Source organism: Gopherus flavomarginatus, chromosome 1 (genome assembly GCF_025201925.1).
Source record: "Gopherus flavomarginatus isolate rGopFla2 chromosome 1, rGopFla2.mat.asm, whole genome shotgun sequence".
Classification (NCBI taxonomy): domain Eukaryota; kingdom Metazoa; phylum Chordata; order Testudines; family Testudinidae; genus Gopherus; species Gopherus flavomarginatus.
The window spans coordinates 78,088,333-78,115,953 of NC_066617.1; the positions used below are offsets into that span (position 1 = coordinate 78,088,333).

At 42.4% G+C, this 27,621-nt stretch overlaps 1 protein-coding gene across 1 annotated transcript in view; it reads left to right on the top strand.

Annotated features, from left to right (window-relative positions):
* The first annotated feature begins 1,208 nt into the window (after positions 1 to 1,208).
* Positions 1,209 to 27,621, top strand: part of ACSS3 (acyl-CoA synthetase short chain family member 3) — a 173,372-nt gene continuing 146,959 nt past the window's right edge. The window contains exon 1 of the mRNA XM_050935246.1: positions 1,209 to 1,253. Within this exon, the coding sequence (XP_050791203.1) occupies positions 1,252 to 1,253 (2 nt within the window). The 5' untranslated portion in view covers positions 1,209 to 1,251. The remainder of the gene's footprint in view (positions 1,254 to 27,621) is intronic.

Sequence of the window (27,621 nt, forward strand, 5' to 3'; positions counted from 1 at the left end):
TAAAGAATAGTATATACACAAATTTAATGAAAATCAATCAGTCAGTCTTTAGATATTCAAAAGCCTATCTAATCACTAGAAAACAATACCAAAAATAAATGCCTATTTCAGAAAAGAAGACCAGATGACTAGGGAAATAGAAGACCATGTTAATGATCAGAATCAACCTTTGGACTAACTGGCTAGACAAAATTTGTTCATAAACCATACTATTTTCTGGAATTTGGGGACGGACAGACTTCAGATATGTGAGTGATACAGAAAGTGGAATGAACATCTCTTTGCTTTCATTGTCAGCCCTTTGACAGAAATGTAACAGAGTTTGGATAGCTTGTTAGTTCAAAAGAAAAACTGAAGCTGTAGTAGGGCTTAATGGTGCAGCCATTTTTTTATAATTGTCTGACACCATTATGACATAAAGACATAACCGAGGAAAACATGGTGGGTTTATGACTGTTTATGAAGTTTCATAATAACGTAAGAATTCTTCATCTAATTAAAAAACTAAGATGGCATGAACAGTACTGCTTTTTATGATTTCACAGCTTCATTGAAGGCTGGACAAAATATTAGTAAAAATTTGTCTCCGTTGAAATAAACCTCCTTTCATGTTTGCAAAATGTGCCAAAACTGCACGCAATTTTTCAATAATTCTAAATTATTTGAAAATACATGTAAAACATATTTCTATGAAGAGGGGATGAGTAAGTGACAGTCTGTACTCTTATGTTCACCCCATGAAACCGTGATAAATTTTGTACCAAGTATGCCTTGTGAGGTGGTATTTGAAAACTCATTACCTGCTGAATATTATTGTACTGGTAAAATATGTGTGGCAGCTTTATATGTAAAGTTATAACATTCTACTTTATAAGGCATGTTTCAAGTCTGAGGAAACAGCTTAAGACCAATTCCCCAGCGACAAAAGGCTAGCCAGCACCTCAGCCAGGTGTCAACAAAATCAAAAGGACTATCACCTGGTTAAGTGGCCATTCCTTGGTAGAAAGACGGGTATGAGTGAGAATTTTACATATTGGCAACAGAACAGCTTGGAGTCCCCGTGTAAACGGACTGGCTGTCACCAAAACCCCAGCTGGAGATGATTCTCAAAGAGAAGGAAAAGATATAAAAATGAGAAACAGAGGCTCCAAATCACCTCTCTCCTTCCTTTCTCTTTGTTCACAGCATCAGAGACACATGAAGGAACACTGGGGGAGGGAGCCTGACTGAAGGAGTTCATCCAGTAAAAGCATGTGGTGAGATAAACCTTTGCTTTGAATTTATTTAGCTTGTTAATTTAGGTATTAGTTTGCATCTTACCTTTTATTTCTTTGTAACCAATTCTGACTTTTATGCCTCATTACTTGTAATCAATTAAATCTTTCTTTCTGTAGTTAATATACTTGTTTTATCACTTTATCTAAGCCGTGTGTTTGGACTGAAGTGTTTGGAAACTTCATTTGAGATAACGGGTTTGTTCATATCATTTTCTATTAATGAAATTATGGACTTTCTATGAGCTTGTATTGTCCAGGAGGATACTGAGCAGTGCAAGACTCATATTTCTGGGGACAAATCTGGGACTGGGAATTTGGTGGTGTCATTCTGCAGTGTAATTCAAGGGTGGCAGGCTAGTTGGCTGAAGCACTCTTGCAATGTAGGTGGGAGATAATTTACATGCTGGAGGCTGTGTGTGAGCCGGCCAGGAGTAGTTGCTCTCACAGCAAAGCAGTGTAAAAGGCACCCCAGGGTGGACAACTGAGGAGACACAGCCAGGAGCGGCTCCAGGCTCCAGCACGCCAAGCGTGTGCTTGGGGTGGCATGCTGCGGGAGGCGTTCTGTCAGTCACCGGGAGCGCGGCAGATGGCTCCGGTGGACCTCCCACAGGTGTGCCTGCAGAGGGTCCGCTGGTCCCGCGGCTTCAGTGAAGCCGCGGGACCAGTGGACCCTCCGCAGGCATGCCTGAGGAAGGTCCACCGAAGCCGCGGGACCAGCGGACTCTCTGCAGGCACGCCTGCAGGAGGTCCACTGGAGCCATCTGCCAGTGGACCCTCCGCAGGCACGCCTGTGGGAGGCCCACCAAAGCTGCAGGACCAGTGGACCCTCCACAGGCAAGCCTGTGGGAGGTCCACCGGAGCCGCGGGACTGGCGACTGGCAGAGCGCCCCCTGCGGCATGCCGCCGTGCTTGGGGCGGTGAAATGTCTAAAGCCGCCCCTGGACACCACTGTTCAACAGTCCATAATGTACCCTGAATAATATCACAGATTGTTTTGGGGGTTTTTTACAATAGTTTTTGAGTTACTGTCTCTGATTTTGAACTGGACTGGCTGATTTTAGTTGATCACCAAAGTCACGTGGTATTGGTTCCAGTTCCCTGAATGAATGAGCAATTTGGTCAAAAGGGTTAGCAACAGCCAGTTTGACTCAGAGGAAGTAGATTCATTTTATGTACACTCTCTGAAACATTCAGAAATAATGGATAGTGGTCAGGAGTGGCTCTGTGTTGCACCTGATATAGTGTTTGAGGGAGAAAAAGGAGAAGGAAAAGACTTTTTATTCTGAGTTAGAGACTTGTGTGTCTCAAAGTTGAGCAACTGAGTACTAAAGTATAAAAGTAAAGTTGTAGGCATCTATCTGTTGAACAGGAACTGATGAAAAATAAGGAATTGTTCCTTATGTGCATGATACAATGAAATATATGGTTGGTGATTTCCTATGCTTTCCATTTTATCACTTTGCTAAAATTGCTTTAATAGAATGGTTGAAATAATGGCTGTGGACTGACCCAGGACCTCAAATGTCTCAAAATACCGATCAGTCTACTGACTGACTGACTGGATATAATTTTGGATCCTTGGATTTTTTGTGCTTCAGATTTCTGGAATGGTGCATAAAGGTTGAACCAACTAAGTGATGCCAGTGACTTTGGAAGGAATATTGTGTCTGATTTGCCAAAAGACTCCTAAGGTGCAGTTCTAAGGGGGAGGAACAAGCCAGGCCACCACCTTCAACAACTGAAGGAAAAGAAGAAGCAAGTTTGCTTGCTTCTGGCCATTGGTTTAAAACCATTGTTTGCTGCTGTCATGGCTGCTACTGCAGCTGCTGGTTTCTGGCCTTTGGCCATGTGATGCAACCATGCCTGACAAAAGAGAAAAGAGGCCTTCACTTCCTTGACTCTCCTGGCTGGTCACCAAGGGCTAGGAGTCCAGCAGCAAACAGCATCTAAGATTCAACACCTTTCACAGATTTCAAGGCCAGGAGGGACCATTGTGATCATCTAGGCTGACCTGCTGTATAACACAGGCCATAGAACTTCCCCACAATAATTCCTATTTGAACTAGACCATATCTTTAAAAAAATCAAGATTTTTAAAATTGTCAGTGATGGAGAATCCACCATAAACTTTGGTAAAATGTTCAAATGGTTAATTACCCTCACTGTTAGAATGTTATGCCTTATTTCTAGTGTGAACTTGTCTAGTTTCAACTGCCAACCATTTGATCTTATACTTTTGACTGCTAGATTGAAGAGCCAATTATCAAATATTTTTTCCCCATGTAGATATTCATGGGCTATAATCAAATCACCCTTAAACTTCTTTTTGGTAAGCTAAATAGATTTGAGGTCCTTGAGTTTATCACTGTAAGGAATATTTTCTAATCTTTCAATCATTCTCATGGCTCTTCTCTGAACCCTCTCCAACTTATCTATATCATTCTGAGGCAACGTCTACACTACAAACTTTGATTGATGCAAATTGCACTGGCATACAGCTGCCAAAGTTGATATATTGCTCATGTGTGGGCATACTTGACTGCTCATGTTTGCACTGTGCATACACACTATGAAAGCTTGTGTCAGTGCAAAGTGTGGTGAACTACAGGTAGGTTGCCCCATGTGCCACACACTGGCATCCGGTTTGATGCCTTTTGGGAACTTTTTGCAATGTGTTGTTGGGTAGAAATGAGTCATGCAGGGATCTCTGGGAGATAGGGTTCAAGTTCCCAGCATGCAACTTTCTCCATCTCATAATACTACCCATATCCCATAATTTTCATCCTTTTTTAAAAAAAATCCCAAAAATCCACACAGTCCTTTTCAGCGTCTACCATCTCTGACAGAAGCATAGAGCCCACAGAGCTCTGCATACTATTGTCATGAACATTACAAATACTGGACACACAATTATCTCGTATTTTCAGACTTGCAGGAATTAGTACAACAAAGGGCGACATGACAATTTTTTGGAAAGTTTACTGAAGGACATAGTGAAAAACTATTCAAGATGGTTGGTGGCATTCACGGAGCAGCTGCAGATAGTGAAGTGCTGCTTCTGGGCCTGAGAAACAAGCACTGACTAGTGAGATCAGATCATAATGCAGATTTGGGATGATGAGCAGCAGCTGCAGAATTTTCAGATTTGAAAGACCATGTTCCTGGATCTGTTTGCTGAACTCACCCCAGCTCTCCAGCTCAAGGGCACCAGAATGAGAGCTGCATTCACAGTGGAGAAGTGAGTGTCCATCACACTCTGGAAGCTTGCAATGCTGCATTACTTGTTGTTGTCCTTTATGACCGAAAATGACACTGGCAATGGTATAACATCTTGTAAGTGTGACTCTGGCTAAAAGTGCTGATTTGCGAGTGCAAATCTTTTTGCACTGAGTGCATATGTAACTTGATATTAAGGAAGGGATTACAGACTGTGCTCACTGAATCTGCTGCTATTTACAGCTCAGCCTCTGTGCCTAAAGATACATATGGCAATTAATCTCGAACTGAGTAACCCCATCATTGACTGCTGCTTGCCAGCACGATCTAACTGTTGCTGATGACTCCCAGCTGTCAATGTCAGTGTTGCACGGTTTCAAGTTTTGCCTTGGTGTGTCTTTGAAGCACTTCTTCTGGCAGCCGTGTGTGCAATTATCTACTTTCAGCTCACTATACAGCAACTGTTTGGGCGTTCTGGAATCATCCATCCTCACCACATGACCAGTCCAGCATAATTGTTATGTAATGAGCATGGTTTCAATTCCTGTGGTGTGGCTGTATTCCAGAACGCATAATTGGTAACTTAATCTTGCTATAATATGGAGTATGGCACGTAGACGTGATAAATGGAACTTATCTAGAAGCTTGATGTGATGCTTGTAGCAGATCCAGGTCTTGCACCTATACAACAAATTGGACAGCACGACTGCTTTATAAACTTGTAGCTTGGTTTGAAGCTTAATATCATCTTGCTGCCAGATTCTGCCTGATAGTCTGCCAAATCATGAACTGGTTTTGTTGATGCAACTTGTCAGCTCCTTGTCTATAGCAGCATCATTTGACAATGGGCTGGTAAGATAGCAGAAGTCTGTAATAGCATCCAGCTGTGTGTTGCTGATGGTGACTTGTGATTTTGTACAGGGTTTTCCTGTCTTTTTCAGATTTATTGTCAGCCTGAACCTTTTTGCAGACTCTTTGAATCTGTGTGTAATCAATTATGTCTCTTCATGATGCCCATAGAGCACAGTCACTAGCATACAGCAGCTCATGCACAATTGCCTCAAAGACAGAAGAACATAAGAATGGCCATACCGGGTCAGACCAAAGGTCCATCTGGCCCAGTATCCTGTCTACCAATATTGACCAATGCCAGGTGTCCCAGAGGGAGTGAACCTAATGATCAAGGTAATGATCCTGCCATCCATCTCCATCCTCTGACCTTAGATCATAGTCTCTTCAGATTGAATAATTTTCCAGAGGATTGGAAATGTATCCTGATAATGGCACTCAGGTCTCTTGTAGCATCATTGAGCACTGCAGTATAGAAGAAATTGAAAAGAATTGGACCAATTACACCCCATTGCTTAATATTATTAGTGATAGGAAATGGGTCAGATAGAAGACCATCTACAATGACTTGTTTGTGCCTTCTATCATGAAGTAGCCTCAGAATGTTGGTGAATTTTTCTGGACAACCAAACTTACGGAATAGTTACCAAAGTCCAGGTCTACTGATGGTGTCAACTGCTTTAGTCAGGTCGATGAAGACAGTGTAAAGGACCCATTGCTGTTTTCTGCATTTCTCCTGCATCTGATGAGCTGCAATATAATGTTTGCCATTCCTTGTGTTGGCCTGAAACCACACAGTGACTCTAATAGCATGTGATTAGTGATATTGCATAGCAGACAATTTAAGAGTATTCTGGCCAGAATCTGTCCAGTAATGTAGAGCAGTGGTTTTCAAACTTTTTTTCTGGCGACCCATTTGAAGAAAATTGTTGATGCTTGTGACCCAGCAGAGCTGGGGATGAGGGGTTTGGGATGGGCTGAGAGCTGGGGCAGAGGACTGGGGTGTGGGGCTGAGGGCTGCGCAGTGGGGCCAGGAATGAGGGGTTCAGGGTGTGGGAGTGGGCTCTGGGCCAGGGTAGGAGATTGGGATGTATGAGAGGGTCAGGGATCTAAGCTGGGGGTGCAGGATCTGGGGTGGGGCTCGGGATGAGGGGTTTGGGGTGCAGGAGGGGGCTCTGGGTTTGTGGGGTGGGGCTCAGGGCTGAGGCAGGGGGTTGGGGAATGAGGTTGGGGCATGGGCTTACTTCAGGTAGTTCCTGGTCAGCGGTGCAGTGGGGGTGCTAAGGCAGGCTTCCTGCCTATCCTGGCACTGTGGACCGTGCTGCAACCTGGAAGCAGCCAGCAGCAGGTCCAGGTCCTAGGCAGAGGCACACAAGCAGTTCTGTGTGGCTCTTGCCTGCAGGCACCACCCCCCAGCTCCCATTGGCTGGGGACCGGCCAATGGGAGTATGGAGCCAGTGCTTGGTGGGGGGGCAGGAGCCGGACTTGCTGCTGGCTGCTTCCGGGGCACAGCGCGGTGTCAGAACAAGTAGGGACTAGCTTGCCTTAGCTGGGCAGCACCACTGATGGGACATTTAATGGCCCGGTTGGCGGTATTGACCAGAGCCACCACCACCCAGTGCCATACATTCTGCGACCCGCTACTGGGTCACAACCCACAGTTTGAAAACCACTGATGTAGAGTAATGAGGTACCATGATAGTTGCCACAGTTGAACTCTTTATCCTTCCTCTTGTGTATGAAGACAGTGCTGGTGTTTTCAAAGTCTTGCGGTACCTCTCCAGTACTCCATATATTGAGAAGGAGTCCAGGCAGTCTCATCAGCAAGGACTCACCTCCATACTTGAATAGTTCTGCAGTTCTTCATGGCACTAATTGCAGTGCTGACTTCGCTGAGGGATGGGACTGTGTCTATGTAATCATTACAAGTTGGCTGATCCAGTGCTTTCATTAGTGCCGCATTTATGACATGGGACAGTGTGTTTAGGAGATCACTGAAATGCTGTCACCACGTGTCATAAACAGATAGTTAAGGGTTAATGTCTCTTTTACCTGTAAACGGTTTAGAAGCTCAGTAAACCTGGCTGACACCTGACCAGAGGACCAACAGGGGGACAAGATACTTTCAAATCTTGGTGGAGGGAAGTCTTTTGTTTGTGCTCTTTGTGTTGTTGTTCACTCTTGGGACTAAGAGGGACCAGACGTACATCCAGGCTCTCCGAATCTTTCTGAATCAGTCTCTCATGTTTCAAACTTGTAAGTAATTAGCCAGGCAAGGCGTGTTAGTCTTATTTTTGTTTCCTCAACTTGTAAATGTTTCTTTTTGCTGGAAGGATTTTACCTCTGTTTGCTGTAACTTTGAACCTAAGGCTGGGGGGGCCCTCTGGTCTATAGAAATCTGATTACCCTGTAAAGCATTTTCCATCTTGATTTTACAGAAATAATTTTTACCTTTTCTTTCTTTAATTAAAAGCTTTCTTTTTAAGAACCTGATTGATTTTTCCTTGTTTAAAGATCCAAGGGGATTGGATCTGGACTCACCAGGGATTGGTGGGGGAAAGGAGGGGGATGGTAAATTTCTCCTTGTTTTAAGATCCAAGGGGTATGGATCTGTGTTCACCAGGGAATTGGTGAAGTTCCTCAAGGCAACCCAGGGAGGGGACGAAGTTTTGGGGGAACAGAGAGTGTCCCAGACACTGGAATTCTGGGTGGTGGCAGTATACCAGAGCTAAGCTAGTAACTAGGCTTAGAAGTGTCCATGCAGGTCCCCACATCTGTACCCTAAAGTTCAGAGTGGGGAAAGAAACCTTGACACCACCTTTGAAGGTTTTCTTCTTTATCAGTGTTAAGCCGTCCACACTTCAAAGGCACGGTAGTGGTATGTGTGGGATTACATATGTCTTTCAAAGTAGCATCGAAGTCTTTGGTTTTATGATGGTTGGCCCACCAAGAATGAAGTTTGTGGAGGGGGAATTTCATTTGTATGAAACAATAAAATGTTGGTCCCTATTCCATGGGCATGAGTATGGGTTGATGGCACTGAATATTGGCACTATTTTCCATATATGTTGGTGGTTTTAGCTGATATCTCATTCCTGAGCATAAGAAAAACACAGAAAGCTCAGTTGCTACTGGTATCCCAAAACCACCCAGGTCCCTGTGGTACTAGTCTGTTTACTGCAATGGTGCCTGCTGAATTCACTGTGTAGTGGAAGGGAAAAGAGTCCTACCACAGAGAAAGAAAAGCTGCTATCCCTAGAAACTGTTAGGAGAGGATTACAGAGCATTTTCATGAAAGTGTCATTGAGATCTCTTAGGAGGATACAAGGGACATTCCTGTGTACATAAGCAAACTGTTAGGCATGTCCTCTGGTCCTTGCCTAACCCAACAAGGGAATAAAAAGCAGATGCCAACTCGTCCTCTCTTTGTTGTACCGCTATCTCTTCTCTTATGAGTAAAAAAATGAAAAAAACCCAAAACCCACTATCCCTGTGTTTTTGTTAACTTGGGGATGGGCTGGGTGCCATCTTTAAGTTTAAACAATGCAAGGAAAAATGTATGCACATGCTTACCCAAGTTATTTTCCCCTGCATTGGGCTCATTCATGCTCAGCTACTGGGACTGACTAGACTGTGATGGAAACTTAAACAGGTCCTGGCTCATGGCATGGCTGGGCCCTTCACACCGCATCTTTCCCCTCCCCCTCGCTGTTCATGGCAGGGGTCTCTGTCTTGTGCTCCTCTATGGTGTCCACACGGTGCTGAGGGTTCTGCCAAGTATGGCATGCAGCTCATTGTAAAAATATAAGGTCTGCAGCAGATCAATTGTTGGCCTAATTGGCCTTGTGGTATGCCTGCTTCACTTTCATGCAGCATTGTTGCTGTTCTGTCACACTCTCTTGCCTGCATCCCCGTGCAAACTGTTTGTAGATGCCCAGGCTTCTGCCTGTAGTTGTGCTTGCACAACCCCACAGGGACAGGAGGCTAATACCTCCTGTCTACTCCAGGCAGGAGCACATCTAGTGTGGGCAGCTGGTAGGGTTGGCTGGGCAGTTGCAGGCAACAAGGGAGAGCTGCTAGTTGTGCACGCCGAGGCGAGGCAATCAGGAAAAGGTGTTTCAAAAACACTCGGGAGGCGGGGATGTTAAGTGGGAAGTGGCTTCCAGTCTCTGTGACCACTGGTAATGGAGTTTACAATTGTGACATGAGTGGTCATTGTTGCAGGGAATGGGGCATTTTGGGACAGCTGCTGGAGGACAGTTAGGGTTGATGCAGGTCATGCAGTGTCTACACTTGAAGTGCATTGAACTGTGTAGATCGACCATGACTCCACACTGATCAAGGATGTAGTTTTACTACTTCGCCATAATGGGGCACTTATATCAGCCAGAGACAAATTTGAGTGTAGCCACACGTACAAACAAGTTGATGCAAGACAACTTACATTGACCTAACTTTGTTATCTAGACCAGGCCTTAGCAAGTAACTGAGGGCAGGTCTACACTACAGCCTAAGTCGATATAACTTACGTGCTTCAGGGTGTGAAGAAGCCCGCCCACCCCGAGCAACACAAGTTTTGCACTGTCCACACCAACATAGCTTCTGCTTCTCGCCGAGGTGGAGTAATTATGCCAATGGGAGAGCTCTCCCCTGTCAGCCTAGCACGTCTTTGGCTGCAGCTGCGCCAGTGTAGCACTGCAGTATAGACTTGACCTTAGCAACATCCTACAAATGAGTAACTTCTAGCCAGCCAGTAAGACCATGAGTGTTAAAACATATGAGCCCATAAGACTGGCTAATCTTTTCAGTGACATACCAGCTTCCTAAACCTGAATGAAATAGGAGTTGTGGCAAAATTCCTGCATAAGTATCAACCTTTTAGTTTTGTGTTCCTTTCCAATTTTTAGTAATAGAGGCACTTCTCTACTCTAGTATTCTTGCACATTTTTTAAATTCCTGTAGATAATTGGTAGCGAGCGAGAGCAGGAGTGTGTGTGTGTAGAACCCATGGAGTTTATTTGAGAAGGGCTTATAAAATAGTTCCCTAATACCTAAAATAGCCCTAGGTTAAGCAATGTACTGTCCAAAAGATCATGCTTGCTTACTGTTACAGGGTGACATTGACCCTTTGAAAGGGAACAGCATCAGTACACTCCAATTTGGCCAATTAATTGTGCTTAACAGAGGGCACCTGGGCCTCAGGGGAGGCAAGAATCAGTGAGTTAGAGTCTGGATCAGTCATAAACAGGGCAGGAAGTGAGAGCTGCCAAAGTTAGGAGTCATAGGTGGTTTCTGGGGCAAAGGCTGGAGACAGGAGAGCAGCAAGAGATGTTTGCTGTCCTGGAGTCCCCAAACCAGAGAGTGAGGGCTGATGGCCAGGGAGCAGAAGAGGGAATTGCCTGCTGGCTCTTAGCTGGAGCCAAGACAGGGTGACCAGATAGCAAATGTGAAAAATCAAGACTTTTTAGGGCGGTGGGGAGAAGTATAGTTGCGTATGTAAGACAAAGCCCCTAATATTGGGATGTCTGGTCACCCTAAGATCAGGCCTGAAGAGAGCTGAAGGGAGAGGAGCAGTGGAGAGCTGGACCCAGAGGAACTGTGAGAGGGCCAGAAGGAGCAAGGATTGCCCCACTGGCAGGGATGCTCCCAGCTATGTGGGTCCCCATTGGGAAGAGTGGGGTTTTATGCCAGTTGGAAGGGCTGGGGTGGTTATCTAGAGACAGAAGAGGACTGGCAGAGAGTCCAGGCATGGTCAAAGGTTGCTGGGTGTGGAATGTGTAGTACTAGGAGGTGAGATATTGGGTGATCTTAATTACTATTTGCATTTGTGGTAATGAATTGATTTTATGTTGGGACTCTTATGAACTATTTTGCATGAAATTTTAATAATAAACCAGCCCCAAGGAGGATGGGTAATATTGAAAGAGAAGAACCTGAAGCAAACTTCCTTGGTTATCTGAGGGGGGAAACTGAGGCAGGGTGCCTGTGTTGTGCCTGTCATGCTGTGGCTTAGTGCAAGGGGAGTGCTTCAGGTGAGGCTGCTCTGACACACACTTTATGGGTTAGAAGTTTTTTGTGTAATCCTAGGAAATCATTATTTTAAACCAAATTTGCTATTTGAATATTTAGTGTAACCACCTGTGTTCTCTTCAATCAAATTGGAATGTTTCATGTTACCCTGTGTTCAGGGACGGGGAGATGGGAAGGCTGGTTGCCTTAATTGGAATCAGAGCTGTAATCTCAATTTTTAGCTTCAATATGAAAGTAATTTGACTCTCACTTTATCAGCCATTTGGAGGGAACATAAGTTTGTTGCTGCTCATTGAGATTGACAATGCCCTATCACTTTAGAGGTTGAAAGCTAAACAAGACTGCTGCCTTTCTAAATTATTACATAGATCTTATAAGGAGGGTTGGTTTATTGATATTGTTTAATCCACTTGATTTTATAACAACCTTTTTTAGATGTTTTTATATATATTTATTCTATGCTTTTGCTTAACAGTTTAGTTAATAAAATATAAAACTGGAAACTTGTGTGGGTCTGCTATTCTTTCCCCAGATGTCAGGGTCTGGACTCAGAGGAATACTGGGGTCACTAAAAGAAGCAACTCTGTGACCCACTTACTGATAGTCCATAGAATTTCTCATAACTGCTTTTGAAGGAAAGTTGACTTGTATGTTGATCATTTCTTTCAGTAAGAAATCTGGATTCCTGAACTTTTAAGGGCAAAAGATGAAAGAGGTGAAAGATATCAGCTGCCCAGCCTTTAGATTGACCAATTTGCAATAATAACACTATGTGCTTCACAACCAGTCCTTTCCCAAAGGAAGATAACACCAGCTCAGGTTGTGCATGGTCTCATGGGGCCTTCACAGTTTAGATAGATAGTTATTCAGACTAAGCCTTTTGAAATTTGACTATGGTGGAGCTGGCTTATAGTCTGAGGTGGGGAGGAGTAGAATGTAGTTAGTGATTGTAGTGAGGCTGAGACTTGCATGGTTGTGTGTGTGTGTGTGTGGTGTGTTTTTTTGTTTTGTTTTTTTTTTGTTTTTTTAATTTTATTCCTGTTAGAAAGTTAGCAACCCTAAGAAGCAGATAAACTGATTGCACAAACATGAACACCCTAGCCCTGGCCCTTCCCTGAGGCCCTGGCCTCTTCCTCATGTGCCCCTACTCACAACATTCCCCATCCCTCAGTGGCTTGCTCTCCCCCACCTTAACTCACTTCCCCTGGGCTGGGGCAGGAGTGAGGACTCTGGGGGTGTGGGCTCTGGGGTGGGGCCAGAAATGAGGGGTCTAGGGTGTGGAAGGGGCTGTTGGCTGGGGCAAGGAGTTGGGATGCAGGAGGATGAGGGCTCCAGATGGGGGTGTAAGCTCAGGGAGGGGTTTGGGATGCAGGAGAGGACTTTGGGCTGGGAGGGGCTCAGGGCTGAGGCAGGGGGTTGGGGCATGGTTTTGCCTCCAGAGGCTCTCAGTCAGAGGCACAGCAGGGCTAAGGAAGGCTCCTTGTCCTGGCACTGCACTGCGCCCTAGAAGCAGCCAGAAAGTCCAGCTCCTAGGCAGGTGGGGCAGGAGGCTCCGCGTACTACTTTCGCCTGCATGTACTGCCCCCGCCCCCAGTTCCTATTGGCCCTGGTTCCTGGCCAATAGGAGTGAGGAGCTGGTGCTCGGGATGGGAGAAGTGTGTAGAGCTCCATGCCCCCACTCTGCCTAGGAGTTGACCTGCTGGCCACTTCCAGGGCAAAGCGCGGTGCCAGGACAGCTAGGGACTAGCCTGCCTCAGACCTGCAGCACTGCCAACTGGACTTTTAATGATCCAGTCGGCGGTGCTGCTCAGAGTCACCAGGGTCCCTTTTTGACTGGGCATTCTGGTTAAAAACCGGAAGCTGGGTAACCCTATCACTTCTATGTTGGTACGAAAATGAGAGGAGTTGGCATTTATCTTTTACATTTCAGATTTATCTGTACTAAAGTAAAATCCAAGATGGATAAGAGATTAAGAAGCCAAGACATGGTGTAAAAAGTGAGCAAATATGGGTCCTGGGAAAATAGAGCCCCTTGAGTTCATATTTTTTTTTAAATGTTATCTGATGAAAAATGTCATCATCTTTGGGGACTGTAATTCATAGAAGATGTCATCTGGAATTTCTACTTTGTCACAAGAGAATATTCTGTGTGCATTTTTGCTTTGATATATTGTAGAATGTTTCTTCATATGATTTTAGCATGGTTGACCTCAGAGAAAAAGCATTTTTTTCTTTTTGAATATCATTCAAGGAATTATGTGCACCCGAGAATTAATGCCAATTGTTACGAGGGTCTGCAACTTTTATCTACAGGAATAAAGCAAGATCAAGAAATTCTTATTGTCAAGACAAAATAGACATACCAACCAAATGCTACAAAAAGGGTTTGAATACATTCAGCATGAAGACCAGAATGACAACTGTATGGCTACTGAAGAATTCACTAAAGAAGCTGAAATGGTCCAAACTTTTAAGTTCTGTGTCTGCTACAGCCTTCTCTAGTTTAATAGTTTATCTCATTCATATACTTAACAGTGACATTTAATTTGCACTTATCTTTCCAATTATATATGATGGACCTCTGAGCAAAAGTCAAATGAGTGTCTGTTAGATTTATTATAATTGCTGCTATTTCAGGAGCACTTGTGCCACTGGCAGCCAGCATGAATCTTGGAGGCCTAGTAAATTGCAAACATAATCTGAAGCATGTACCTTGAAGACATCCACCATTTTAGACAAAAAATAGAATGAGTATATCAACGTGCACTAGGTATGATCAGGCATTGTTTGAACAAAGCGGTGTAGTTACTTTGACCAAGGTCCAGAGTGCTCAGTGAAGGGTAAAGTAGGATATTTGTGATAGGGCAAATGAGCAGGTGCCAGATCTGGATTTCTACCAAATTCAGTGCTACTGCTATGACCCTGAATTGACAGGCTTTTTTTCCTCAGTTCCAGAGAACTAAGTTGAAGGGCACTGCCTCGTACTTTGTGCAGTCTTTGCACCTATGCAAAGTGAGCGTAAGATGCTATCGTTCTGTTTTGGTAACATGCTGCATACATTTTTCATTGGTACACTAAACTAATGACTGAACGTGGTGCAAACCAGCACAGAATAAAGCCCTAAGATGATGGGTGAAATCCAGACTTCCATGGAAGTCCATGGCAAAACTGCCATTGACTTCAATGGGACCAAGATTTCACCGTATATATCAGGGTCCTGATCCATGGAAATCTGGTTCTGAAACCATACTTTTCCCAGATCCAAGTTTAGGGGCCTGACATTCAGATCCACAGTAGAAGTCTGAGCCACAGAAATTTGTATTGATCTGCATTTATCTCAAGTTTGAGGGTATCTGGACATACGCTTTGGCTTCAAACTCCTCTCTATATAAAACAGAGTAATTTTAACACTTTGAGAGTTAAAGACTGGTGCTAATTTTTTTTTAACCATGTAAGGCAGTAGTTATCAAATTTTTGTACTGGCTACCCCTTTTACATAGAAAGGCTCTGAGTGCAACCCCCCTTCATAAATTAAAAACATTTTTAATACATTTAACACCATTATAAATGCTGGAGGCAAAGTGGGGTTTGGGGCGGACACTGACAGCTCGCGACCCCCCACGTAATACCTTTGTGACCCCCTGAGGTGTCTCAACTCCATTTGAGAACCCCTGATGTAAGGCTACATCTCCACTATGAGCTAGGGCTGTAATTCCCAGCTCATGGAGACTTACTTGTGCTAGCTCTCATGTGAGCTACATACTAAAAATAATAGTGTAGCTGTGATAACACATGCATCAGCACTGTGCTAGCTATCCCTAGTGCAAACCAACAGGTCCATACTTGGGGTGTCTAGCATGTGCTGCCACTGCCTATGCTACTAATGGCTGCATGACTATTTTTAGCTTGCTAGCTCAGATGAGAGTTAACACAAGCATGTATCTGCAAGCTGGGAATCATACTCCTAGCTCATAGTGTAGATGTAGCCTTAAGGAATTGCACATTCTAAAATTATTTGAGTGCCTTGTGTAATCCACACCTATTTTTCCCCTTTACATCTGCAGAGGTCTATGCAACAAGCTGACCTTCAGGCTCATAGACTTTAAGGTCAGACGAGACCATCATGATCATCTAGTCTCAATTCTTGCACATTACAGGCCATTCACCCACTCCTGAAATAGACTCTGAACCTCTGGCTGAATTACTGAAATCCTCCTGTCGTGCTTTAAAGGCTTCAAGTTACAGAGAATTCATCATTTATACTACTTTAAATCTGCAAGTGACCCATGCCTCATGCTGCAGAGGAAGGCAAAAAATCCCTAGGGTCTCAGCCAATCTGACCTAGGGGAAAATTCCTCAACAGGACGGGGCATAGCTACTTCCAAGGTTTGTGAGTGATGCTATTGGGACTGTCAGAAAAGGTCAATTGAGTGATGTCATTCTTTTGCCCCTTGGACTGAACATGGTGCTGTCATATTGTTCCCTTCTGGCCTGAGGAGCTAAAGATCAAACTTAGCACATATGTAGAGATGTCTTCACTAAGTGGCTGAGTTTTCACTTACATTTTTAAAAAAAATATTATCATGCAATTTGAAGAATTCACCTGAAAATCAGAAGAATTTTGAATTTAAAAAACTTTGTAGATAATTCTGTAAATGAAAAAATTATGCATGATGATGCCACCTGCCTTGAAGTCTGAATATCAACTCTACATTGTATATTGTGATAGAGTGGGGTAGAAGTGGTGAAAACATCTGCTACTAGTAGGAACTCCATTCAGCAGTGGCTTGGAAAGGAGTAGGCATAGGGTGACCAGATGTCCCGATTTTTATAGGGACAGTCCCGATTTTTGGGTCTTTTTCTTATATAGGCTCCTATTACCCCCCATCTCCGTCCTGATTTTTCACACTTGCTGTCTGGTCACCCTAAGTAGGCAGCAAAGGTGCAACTCCAGGGGAGCAGCAAGAACAGATGATTGGAAAAAAGCTGTTTTTTGTTGTTTTTTGCAGTAAAACTTTCAGCCTCATCAAGTAGTTTATATTTTGAAGGGTAATTTAAAAAGGAGAAAGGCTATTTAAGAAATGGAAGCTGATATCTAAACCAACTCACTGCTGAATCACTCATACTTCATCACCACAGTCACATTTGTAACCAGTAGCCAGCAAAATAATGTATTAATTTTAAGACAGACTTACTCCTAAGAAGTTTTGGGAGAACATGAAGTGTAAAGTTCTGAAGGCCAGGTGCTCAGGTGGCTTCATTTGTCATAACTCCACTGTCTTTGGTGGAGCTATGGTGACTTTCACCAGCTTATGATGACTTACACCAAAGTAAGAATTACAAGTACGCTTAAAATATTAGGTGCCTCATCCTGCAACCCTTGTGCACCCAAAACTCTCCTAAAAGACAAAAGGAGCCGTGTGTGTGTGAAAGCAGTTCAGGATTAGGCTGTAGGTATTGATATTATTTCCAAAAATCTAAAACATTGTACATTTTTTACTTAATTATACTATTATAATTAATTATATATTATATATAATTATAACATAATGGATAATCCCCACACACTGGGGGTAAAGCCTAGTCTTTAAACCTAAAGTAAGTGTGGAAATGTTCAGGCAAAAGGGAGCTTTGCTGTTTTATTATTGGAGAGAGTTGAAAATACAGTTTAGAATGGTTGCAACTTTAACTATGGAACTGCTCCATAAGAGCTAATGTCCATGTACTTCAAGGCTCGAGGTGAACTACTGAATTGTAAGGAAGGAAGAATGCCCAGGAACAAGGGATAGTTAGAAGAAACCGCTTAGATTTCATTTTCAGTTCATTCTGCTCATAATCTCTTTTGAGTTGTGCTGTTTTGTTTTTGGGGTAGGTTTGTGTTTACCAATTTCAGAAAAACAACCCCCCTCCCCGTAATGATGCCTGCTAGTCAGCAATATTGATAAAGGCCAGTTTAAATTTTCTGTGTTTTTATTTCTTTTGTTTTCAGTAATGATATTGGCATTTAAAATATCTAGGGTTTAAGGTCTCTCAGTTATAAGAAACTAAGAAGAAGAAAAAAAAGTAACAGCGGCCAAGTTATTTTTTGAAAGTAACTTTTCAAGGAATGTCCATAGGAACATCATTGCCTGGAGTTCTTTTGTTCCCCAATAAGAAAATATATATCAAGCACTGTACATTTGGTAAAAGCAATGCATGTGCATGTCACAGCTCGGATGCAGCAATCTGAAAAAATAGTCGCAAACGCACAGCAAACAAACAAAGATAGCTTTTGATAACACTGATTTTACTCTTGTAGAGCCAAATAATCAATACTCTGCAATTGCATGAACCTTCACAGCCCTGGGACATGAACTACATAAAGATCAATGTTCACTGGCTATTTTTGTGACATTACTTCACAAAGAACTGTGTTATAGTCAGGTTAAGGTTATAGCTTAAGTCCACAAAAGCAAAGAATTCAAAGCAGAGGTTACAATTTTATTTGTCCTCTATGAAAACTGTACTTGACTGCTTTTTCTATATTGCTCCTCAATACTGGGCATCATCTCATATACTTTGTTTTATAGTTGAACTGCTTTGCTTTTATATGCTCTTAATTTTCAACTAGAATATTTTTTTAAAACATAATCCTTTGTGGGTTTGTTTCTTTCCTTTTTAAACATACAAGAAGAGTTGGCAGTAAGGAGGATAGTAATCAAAATCACTGAGGATTTTGGTTCAGATTCAGCAGAATGTTACATGAGCAGGGCTATTTGCATGTATAAAGCTAAACATGTTTGAAACAGGACTTCAGTCTGGGAAATGTGCTTGTGAAGAGATTTTCTTGCATTGCAAAGAAACCCTTCAGAGGAATCAAATAACAGCACCAATCATTTATACTAGTAGTGGAAAGCCTGTGTTCTTGCACAGGTGTAATTCATACAGCCATGTATGATTTAAAAATCAAAAGGCTGACAACTTAAAAATTGGATAGTAACAGATGAATCCCAGTAATGGTTAAATCTGGTGAATTCTAAACAAAAAGAGCTCTCAACCATGTTTGTAGCTGTTTCCATTACTTTACTTTGACTCAGCAGACATTATAGGCTTCAGAGTGACATTCCTGGAATCTTATTACATAGACTAATGTTGCTCTTCACCCCAAAGCATTTGTATGTGCTGCACAAATGAAATACATGTAACACCACTGACATGTAGCCATCTTTGGGTAGGAAGACAGCACACAGATAACTGTGGTGAGTTTTGTCTAAGGGCAGCCCTTAATATTCCAGAACATACCACAAGATCTTTAATGTTCACATAGACAAAAATTCCTCTTGAAGGGTTCCATCTTAATGTAATTTGTTTCAAATTATCAAAATTATTGTTTTAAATTCTATGTGTGAGATGCTTCCTGGATTTTGAATATAAATGTGATGTGCTTTTTATTCTGGGTTTTGTTGACAGAAAACTGGAATGCTTGTACTCATTTACAGACTCAACCTATCCCGTGCTTAATTTGTGCCAGGGTTGAGCCCCGGAACCTTTAGGCTTGGCATAAGAACACAAGAACGGCCGTACCGGGTCAGACCAAAGGTCCATCTAGCCCAGTATCTGTCTACCGACAGTGGCCAATGCCAGGTGCCCCAGAGGGAGTGAACCTAACAGGCAATGATCAAGTGATCTCTCTCCTGCCATCCATCTCCATCCTCTGATGAACAGAGGCTAGGGACACCATTCTTTACCCTTCCTGGCTAATAGCCATTTATGGACTTAGCCACCATGAATTTATCCAGTTCCCTTTTAAACATTGTTATAGTCCCAGTCTTCACAACCTCCTCAGGTAAGGAGTTCCACAGGTTGACTGTGCGCTGTGTGAGAAGAACTTCCTTTTATTTGTTTTAAACCTGCTACCTATTAATTTCATTTGGTGACCCCTAGTTCTTGTATTATGGGAATAAGTAAATAACTTTTCCTTATCCTTATCCTTATCACTTTCTCCATATCACTCATGATTTTATATACCTCTATCATATCCCCCCTTATTCTCCTCTTTTCCAAGCTGAAGAGGCCTAGCCTCTTTAATCTTTCCTCATATGGGACCCTTTCCAAACCCCTAATCATAAGATTAGTTGCCCTTTTCTGAACCTTTTCTAGTGCTAGAATATCTTTTTTGAGGTGAAGAGACCACATCTGTACACAGTATTCGAGATGTGGGCGTACCATGGATTTATATAAGGGCAATAATATATTCTCAGTCTTATTCTCTATCCCCTTTTTAATGATTCCTAACATCCTGTTTGCTTTTTTGACCACCTCTGCGCACTGCATGGACATCTTCAGAGAACTATCCACGATGACGCCAAGATCTTTTTCCTGACTCGTTGTAGCTAAATTAGCCCCCAACATATTGTATGTATAGTTGGGGTTATTTTTTCCAATGTGCATTACTTTACATTTATCCACATTAAATTTCATTTGCCATTTTGTTGCCCAATCACTTAGTTTTGTGAGATCTTTTTGAAGTTCTTCATAATCTGCTTTGGTCTTAACTATCTTGAGTAGTTTAGTATCATCTGCAAACTTTGCCACCTCACTGTTTACCCCTTTCTCCAGATCATTTATGAATAAATTGAATAGAATTGGTCCGAGGACTGACCCTTGGGGAACACCACTAGTTACCCCTCTCCATTCTGAGAATTTACCATTAATTCCTACCCTTTGTTCCCTGTCTTTTAACCAGTTCTCAATCCATGAAAGGACCTTCCCTTTTATCCCATGACAGCTTAATTTACATAACAGCCTTTGGTGAGGGACCTTGTCTAAGGCTTTCTGGAAATCTAAGTACACTATGTCCATTGGATCCCCCTTTTCCACATGTTTGTTGACCCCTTCAAAGAACTCTAATAGATTAGTAAGACACGATTTCCCTTTACAGAAACCATGTTGACTATTGCTCAACAGTTTGTTTTTTTATGTGTCTGACAATTTTATTCTTAACTATTGTTTTGACTAATTTGCCCGGTACTGACGTTAAACTTACCTGTCTGTAATTACCGGGATCACCTCTAGAGCCCTTTTTAAATATTGGCATTACATTAGCTAACTTCCAGTCATTGGGTACCGAATCTGATTTAAAGAACAGGTTACAAACCTTAGTTAATAGTTCTGCAACTTCATATTTGAGTTCTTTCAGAACTCTTGAGTGAATGCCATCTGGTTCTGGTGACTTGTTAATGTTGAGTTTATCAATTAATTCCAAAACCTCCTCTAGTGACACTTCAATCTGTGACAGTTCTTCAGATTTGTCACCTACAAAAGCTGGCTCAGGTTTGTGAATCTCCCTAACATCCTCAGCCGTGAAGACTGAAGCAAAGAATCCATTTAGTTTCTCTGCAATGACGTTATCATCTTTTGTATCTTGATCGTCAAGGGGCCCACTGGTTGTTTAGCAGGCTTCCTGCTTCTGATATACTTAAAAAACATTTTGCTATTATCTTTGGAGTTTTTGGCTGGCTGTTCTTCAAACTCCTCTTTGGCTTTTCTTATTACACCCTTGCACTTAAGCTGGCAGTGTTTGTGCTCCTTTCTATTTGCCTCACTAGGATTTGACTTCCACTTTTTAAAGGAAGTCTTTTTATCTCTCACTGCTTCTTTTACATGGTTGCTAAGCCATGGTGGCTCTTTTTTAGTTCTTTTATTGTGTTTCTTAATTTGGGGTATACATTGAAGTTGGGCCTTTATTATGGTGTCTTTAAAAAGGGCCCATGCAACTTGCAGGGATTTCACTTTAGTCACTGTACCTTTTAACTTTTGTTTAACTAACCCCCTCATTTTTGTATAGTTCCCTCTTTTGAAATTAAATGTCACAGTGTTGGGCTGTTGAGGTGTTCTTTTCCCCACAGGGATGTTGAATGCTATTGTATTATGGTCACTATTTCCAAGCGGTCCTGCTATAGTTACCTCTTGGACCAGCTCCTGCGCTCCACTCAGGATTAAATCTAGAGTTGCCTCTCCCCTTGAGGGTTCCCGTACCAGCTGCTCCATGAAGCAGTCATTTAAAGTATCAAGAAATTTTATCTCTGCATTTCGTCCTGAAGTGAAATGGTCCCAGTCAATATGGGGATAAATGAAATCCCCCACTATTATTGGGTTCTTAATTTTGATGGCCTCTCTGATTTCCCTTAGCATTTCATCATCACTATTACTGTCCTGGACAGGTGGTCGATAATAGATCCCTCATGTTATATTCTTATTAGAGCATGAGATTTCTATCCATAGCGATTCTATGGAACCTGTGAATTCGCTTAAGATTTTTACTTCATTTGAATCTACATTTTCTTTCACATGTAGTGCCACTCCCCCCCCCGCCCCGCACGACCTGTTCTCTCCTTCCGATGTATTTTGTACCCTGGAATGATTGTGTCCCATTGATTGCTCTCAGTCCACCAGGTTTCTGTGATGCCTATTATATCAATATCCTCCTTTATCACAAGGCACTCTAGTTCACCCATCTTATTATTTAGACTTATAGCATTTGTGTACAAGCACTTTAAAAACTTGTCCCTGTTTATTTGTCTGCCCTTTTCTGCTGAGCCAGATTCTTTTTTATGTGACTGTTTATCATCTGATCCAGCCCTTACATTATCCTCTTCCATCCTCTGTTCCTGACTATAACCTGGAAATTCTCTGTCATTAGACTCTCCCCTAAGAGAAGTCTGTGTCCGATCCACATGCTCCTCTGCAGCAGTCGGCTTTCCCCCATCTCCTAGTTTAAAAACTGCTCTACAACCTTTTTAATGTTTAGTGCCAGCAGTCTGGTTCCACTTTGGTTTAGGTGGAGCCCATCTCTCCTGTATAGGCTCCCCGAATCCCAAAAGTTTCCCCAGTTCCTAATGAACGTAAGCCCCTCCTCTCTACACCATCATCTCATCCACGCATTGAGACTCTGAAGCTCTGCCTGCCTACCTGGCCCTGCGCGTGGAACTGGGAGCATTTCTGAGAATGCCACCATAGAGGTCCTGGATTTCATTCTCTTCCCTAGCAGCCTAAATTTGGCTTCCAGGACATCTCTCCTACCCTTCCCTATGTCATTGGTACCTACATGTACCACGACCTCCGGCTCCTCCCCAGCACTACACATAAGTCTGTCTAGATGCCTCAAGAGAGCCACAACCTTCAGGCAAGTCACCATACGGTTCTCTCGGTCATCACAAACCCAGATATCTATGTTTCTAATGATCGAATCTCCCATTACTAACACCTGCCTTTTCCTAGCAACTGGAGTTCCCTCCCCGGAGAGGTAACCTCAGTGCGAGAGGCAACTCCAGCACCATCTGGAAGGAGGCTCCCAACTATGGGAAGGTTTCCCTCTGCTCCCATTGACTGCTCTGCTTCCCTGGGCCTTTCTTCCTCCTCAACAGCACAGAGGCTGTCTCAGTGGAGGTGGGACAATTCTACAGTGTCCCGGAAAGCCTCATCAACATACCTCTCTGCCTCCCTTAGCTCCTCCAGTTCTGCCACCCTGGCCTCCAAAGTCCGTACGTGGTCTCTGAGGGCCAGGAGCTCCTTGCACCGACTGCACACATACGCCACCCGCCCACAGGGCAAGTAATCATACATGCTACACTCAGTGCAATAAACTGGATAGCCCCCACTCTGCTGCTGGGCTTCTGTCTGCATTGTCTCCTAGTTAATGAAAGGGTGGTTTAAAGAAAGGGGTTTTGGAAAATGGTTTGGATTATAGGTTTTAAGGGGGACTACAGGGGAACAGGTAGGACCAACAAGGGACCCCCCCTCCCTTCCCAAACTCCCTTGCAAAACTCCGTTAGCAGCCCCTGTTCACAAGCTCCCTGGTCGCTTGTACGCGGCTTTATAAAGCCCTGGACTGAGTTAATGCCCCGCCTACTGATTAAGGCTCAGCCAATTACCAGAGGCTTCGAGCTTTCAAACCTTCCTTTGAAGCTCACGGCCTCCAACTGCCAGCCACAGCACACGGTCCTTCAAATCACCAAACAAACAAACAGACTGACAAACACAAGCTCAGCACATAGCACACAGCAAGTAACCCCCAAACACAAACACACACACACACGCACTACAGACAGTCACTTACCCCACAGATGCTGTATTTGCTCCTCTTTCACCTGGAGAACTCCCTTGCAAAACTCCCTGTTAGCAGCCCCTGGTCACTTGTGAGTGGCTTTATAAAGCCCTGGCCTGAGCTAATGCCCCGTCTACTGACCTGGCAACTCATAGACCTGGCAACTCTGGGCTTGCCCCTCAGTTATGTAAGTAAAAAATTGCTTGAGCCCAGGAACCTTTTCCATTATAAATTAAGCATTCAGCCTATCAGTTCCATTTCTATCACCTCTGAAGGAAATGAATAGAACAGGTTCTGACAGAAACTTCACTGTATTACGTGGACTACCACCAACTGAACTCGAATGTATTACTATTATTTCTCTATCACTGATAGTATGCCCAGCACTGTGCAAGACTGTACCTGCCCCAATGAGCTGTCAATCTACAAGTCAGACCAAGAAAGACAAGATGCACTGGTAGAATCAAAGCAAGGTTATTTTTGTTTCAATAGTGGGCTTTGTGGAAGAAGTGAGCCTTCAGAAGTGATTTCAATTAGGAGATATGGGTGCCTGGCAAATTGGGATTGGAAAATTTCAAGAATACGAGGAGGCAAAATAATCTTTACAATATTTTATTTAAAGTTATACTTTTTTTGTTAATCTTTTTACAAAATAAGAATATTTTAAAAATGTTTTTCAAAGATGTGAATTTATTTCTTTTCCTTTTTTTTATGTTAAAGGAAAATGTTGGAGGAAAATGTTTTCTTTTGTTTGAAACAGGCAAACAATATTATTTAAAGCCTAACTTTATAAAATAATTTAACGTAGTTTGTTGTTCTTTGCCAAGTTATAAAGCCTTGAGTGTGTGTGTGTGTATTTTAATGGAATCTATAGTTAAAATGAGAATTTCTGAACACACCAGTACATATTATTTGAAAATCCTCCAGCATGTGTGAATTTCAGGAAATAAAATGGAAATGTTAAACTCATTAGTTTTGTCTTTCAAATCTTGCTGGAAAAAATCTTTAGAGATAAATTTCAGTAACCCAGGAATAATCTCTGATGATGTTTGTAAACGAAGCTCAAGTTAATGGTCTTAACCTTTACCCCTTAAGATATCAGTATGGGCTGCAAGCAGTTTGTTTAGTGAATATGATCTTCTACAGTTATTCATTACCAAAATTCCTTTAGGAAACAGTTTTAGGACTATAGCTAAAGTAGGAATTTAATTTGCTTCCACTCTATAGTATAGTGATCTGTCTCATTTTCCTGTGATACTCTGAGCTTCTCCTCCATCTCCACTGTACCATTTGTAAGATGATGTCCATCCACAACCCAGTACGGTGATGTTCACTCCTGCAGTGCTGCTCATTCTGACAAATGATTATTTCACTGCTCTGCTGGTACTATAAGCAGAGTGGATTGATCACAAGAGAAGCAGGCCCAGAAGTGTTCTTCTGCACTGTAAGGGGCCTCAAGCAAATTCAACACCTACCAGGGCTTTTTGAGTCCCATGATACTCTGTGTCATAAGAGCGGCCATACTGGGTCAAACCAAAGGTCCATCTAGCCCAGTATCCTATTTTCTGACAGTGGCCAATGCCAGGTGCCCCAGAGGAATGAACAGAACAGGTAATCAACAAGTGATCTGTCCCCTGTCACCCATTCCCAGCAAACAGAGGCTAGGGACACCATCCCTGCCCATCCTAGTTTATAGTCATTGATGGACCTTTCCTCCATGAACGTATCTAGTTCTTTTTTGAACCTTGTTATAGTCTTGGTCTTCACAACATCTCTGACAAGGAGTTCCACAGGTTGACTGTGGATTGTGTGAAAAAAATACTTCCTTTTGTTTTAAACCTGCTGCTTATTAATTTCATTTGTTGAGCCCGAGTTCTTGTGTTATAAGTAAAAGTATTTACTCCTTCTCCACACCAGTCATGATTTTATAGACCTCTATCATATACCCCCTTAGTCATCTCTTTTCCAAGCTGAAAAGACAGTTTTATTCATCTCTCCTCATATGCAAGCCATTCTATATCCCTAATAATTTTTGTTGCCCTTTTCAGAACCTTTCCCAATTCCAGTATATCTTTTTTGAGATGGGGCAATCACATTTACATGCAATATTCAAGATGTGGGCATACTATGGATTTATATAGAGGCAATATGTCTTATTATCTATCCCTTTCTTAATGATTCCCAACATTCTGTTCGCTTTTTTTGACTGCCGCTGCACACTGAGCAGATGTTTTCAGAGAACTATCCACAGTGACTCCAAGATCTCTTCTTGAGTGGTAACACCTAATTTAGACCCCATCATTTTATATGTATTGTTGGGATTATGTTTTCTAATGTGCATTACTTTGCATTTATCAACATTTAATTTCATCTGCCATTTTGTTGCCCAGTCATCTAGTTTTGTGAGATCCTTTTGTAGCTCTTCACAGTCTGATTGGGACTTAACTATCTTGACTATCTTGTCAGTGCATAAGACTACACAATTTGTTAAGTACAGAATGTTGGTGTTTAAATGTTTTATTTTTTTGGCTACAGAACTGAAGCTTTGGTTGTTTTAGGGCCAGATTGTGTCATTAAGGCACAGACCTAGGGTAGAGGGCAGTACATAACTGCTCTGGCTCAGCACTGACTATAAGAAGTGTTGCCTCCTAAGGATCAGGAATAGAGAGAGTGTCACAGAATTTTTTTTTCTCCACAGTCAGCTAGCTCTGTTTGCTGATGCATAGGGAAGGAAGAACAACTGGGCCTTAAACAATAAAATAAAATTAAACAAATGGCATGGGAAATACTACCAGACTATTATTGGAGGGCGGTGTGCTTACACACTCTTTCCTACTGCTATGAAGTCAGTGCAAAATATCAGAGGGGTAGCTATGTTAGTCTGGATCTGTAAAAGCAGCAAAGAATCCTGTGGCACCTTATAGACTAACAGACGTTTTGGAGCATGAGCTTTCGTGGGTGGATACCCACTTTGTCAGATGCATGTAGTCTGTAAGGTGCCACAGGATTCTTTGCTGCTTTTAGAGTGCAAAATAGGTCATTGACATAAATGAGAACAGGTTGGGATTCATAATGCCCACTGAAATCAATGGGAGGGGTAGCACAAATGGGCCTCCAGTTGTCCCCAACAAGTTTTTACAATAACCTCTCAATGGTAACTTATTTTTCATGACAGTGTCACAGGGAGTTAAAAACATGGTTTTACAATGGAAGTTGGTTGCAATCTTGGTATAAGAAGAGGTCACAGTCTCTCAGTACATTTATTGTTGTTGCATTAACTCCAACAATGTGCATCAACTAAGACTGTTTCCCAAAAATTTTGTCTGAGGACTAAAAATTTCAATTCAAAATAATAAATATGAAATTAAAAGGAGAAGTCAGGAAGAAAAACACGCACAAAAGCCAAAACCTGTAAAACAGATTCAGTTACTTTGAAATCTCCACAACAGCTTTCTAGAAAATCCTCCACTGGAGAAAGAGACCACCAAAAACAGAGTACAAGGAAAGAGCAAGGAGTTAGAGAGAAGAGTCACATCTCCTTTTCAAAGTACTTTAAATCAAAGCACCATATAGAATGATGAGAGAATAAGAATAGTCACATCATGTAAGTAATTGTCACATGATGCAACAAAGCATCACTGCCTTGAAAAAAAACACACACAAAGGAGAAATACACAATGTACAGGATGAGTCTATGCCCCTGCACAGGTATGGCAGCATGACTATAGTTATGGTTGTGTCACAACTTCTCTTTGAAGGTCAACCTTTCTAAGTAATTTGAAATAGATATGCTTAGTTGTATTCCTTTGAAAGTTGATGTACCTGTCTTCAGGAAGGGCAGGGTGGGCTGAGTGGGGGTTGTAGAGATATATGATTTGAAGAAAATAGCCATTTTTCAAAAAGTTTCTAGGTGAAGCTCTTTTCTTGTGCAGAGCTAGAAATTAACCTATTGATGTGATGTGGGACAGAAGTGACATCTATTGGGTTTTACCCATGATAGTGCATGGCACCACTAAACTTTGGGGGAACCCATACTTAGAATAGTATTTAAGAAAATGTACCTTTTTTTATAGCGTGCATAAGCCAATACAGAAAAGTGGCTACAGAGTTTCTATTCCTGCCATTTAAGCTTGACTCTTGTAAGTGTGCTAAAATGCGAATGTT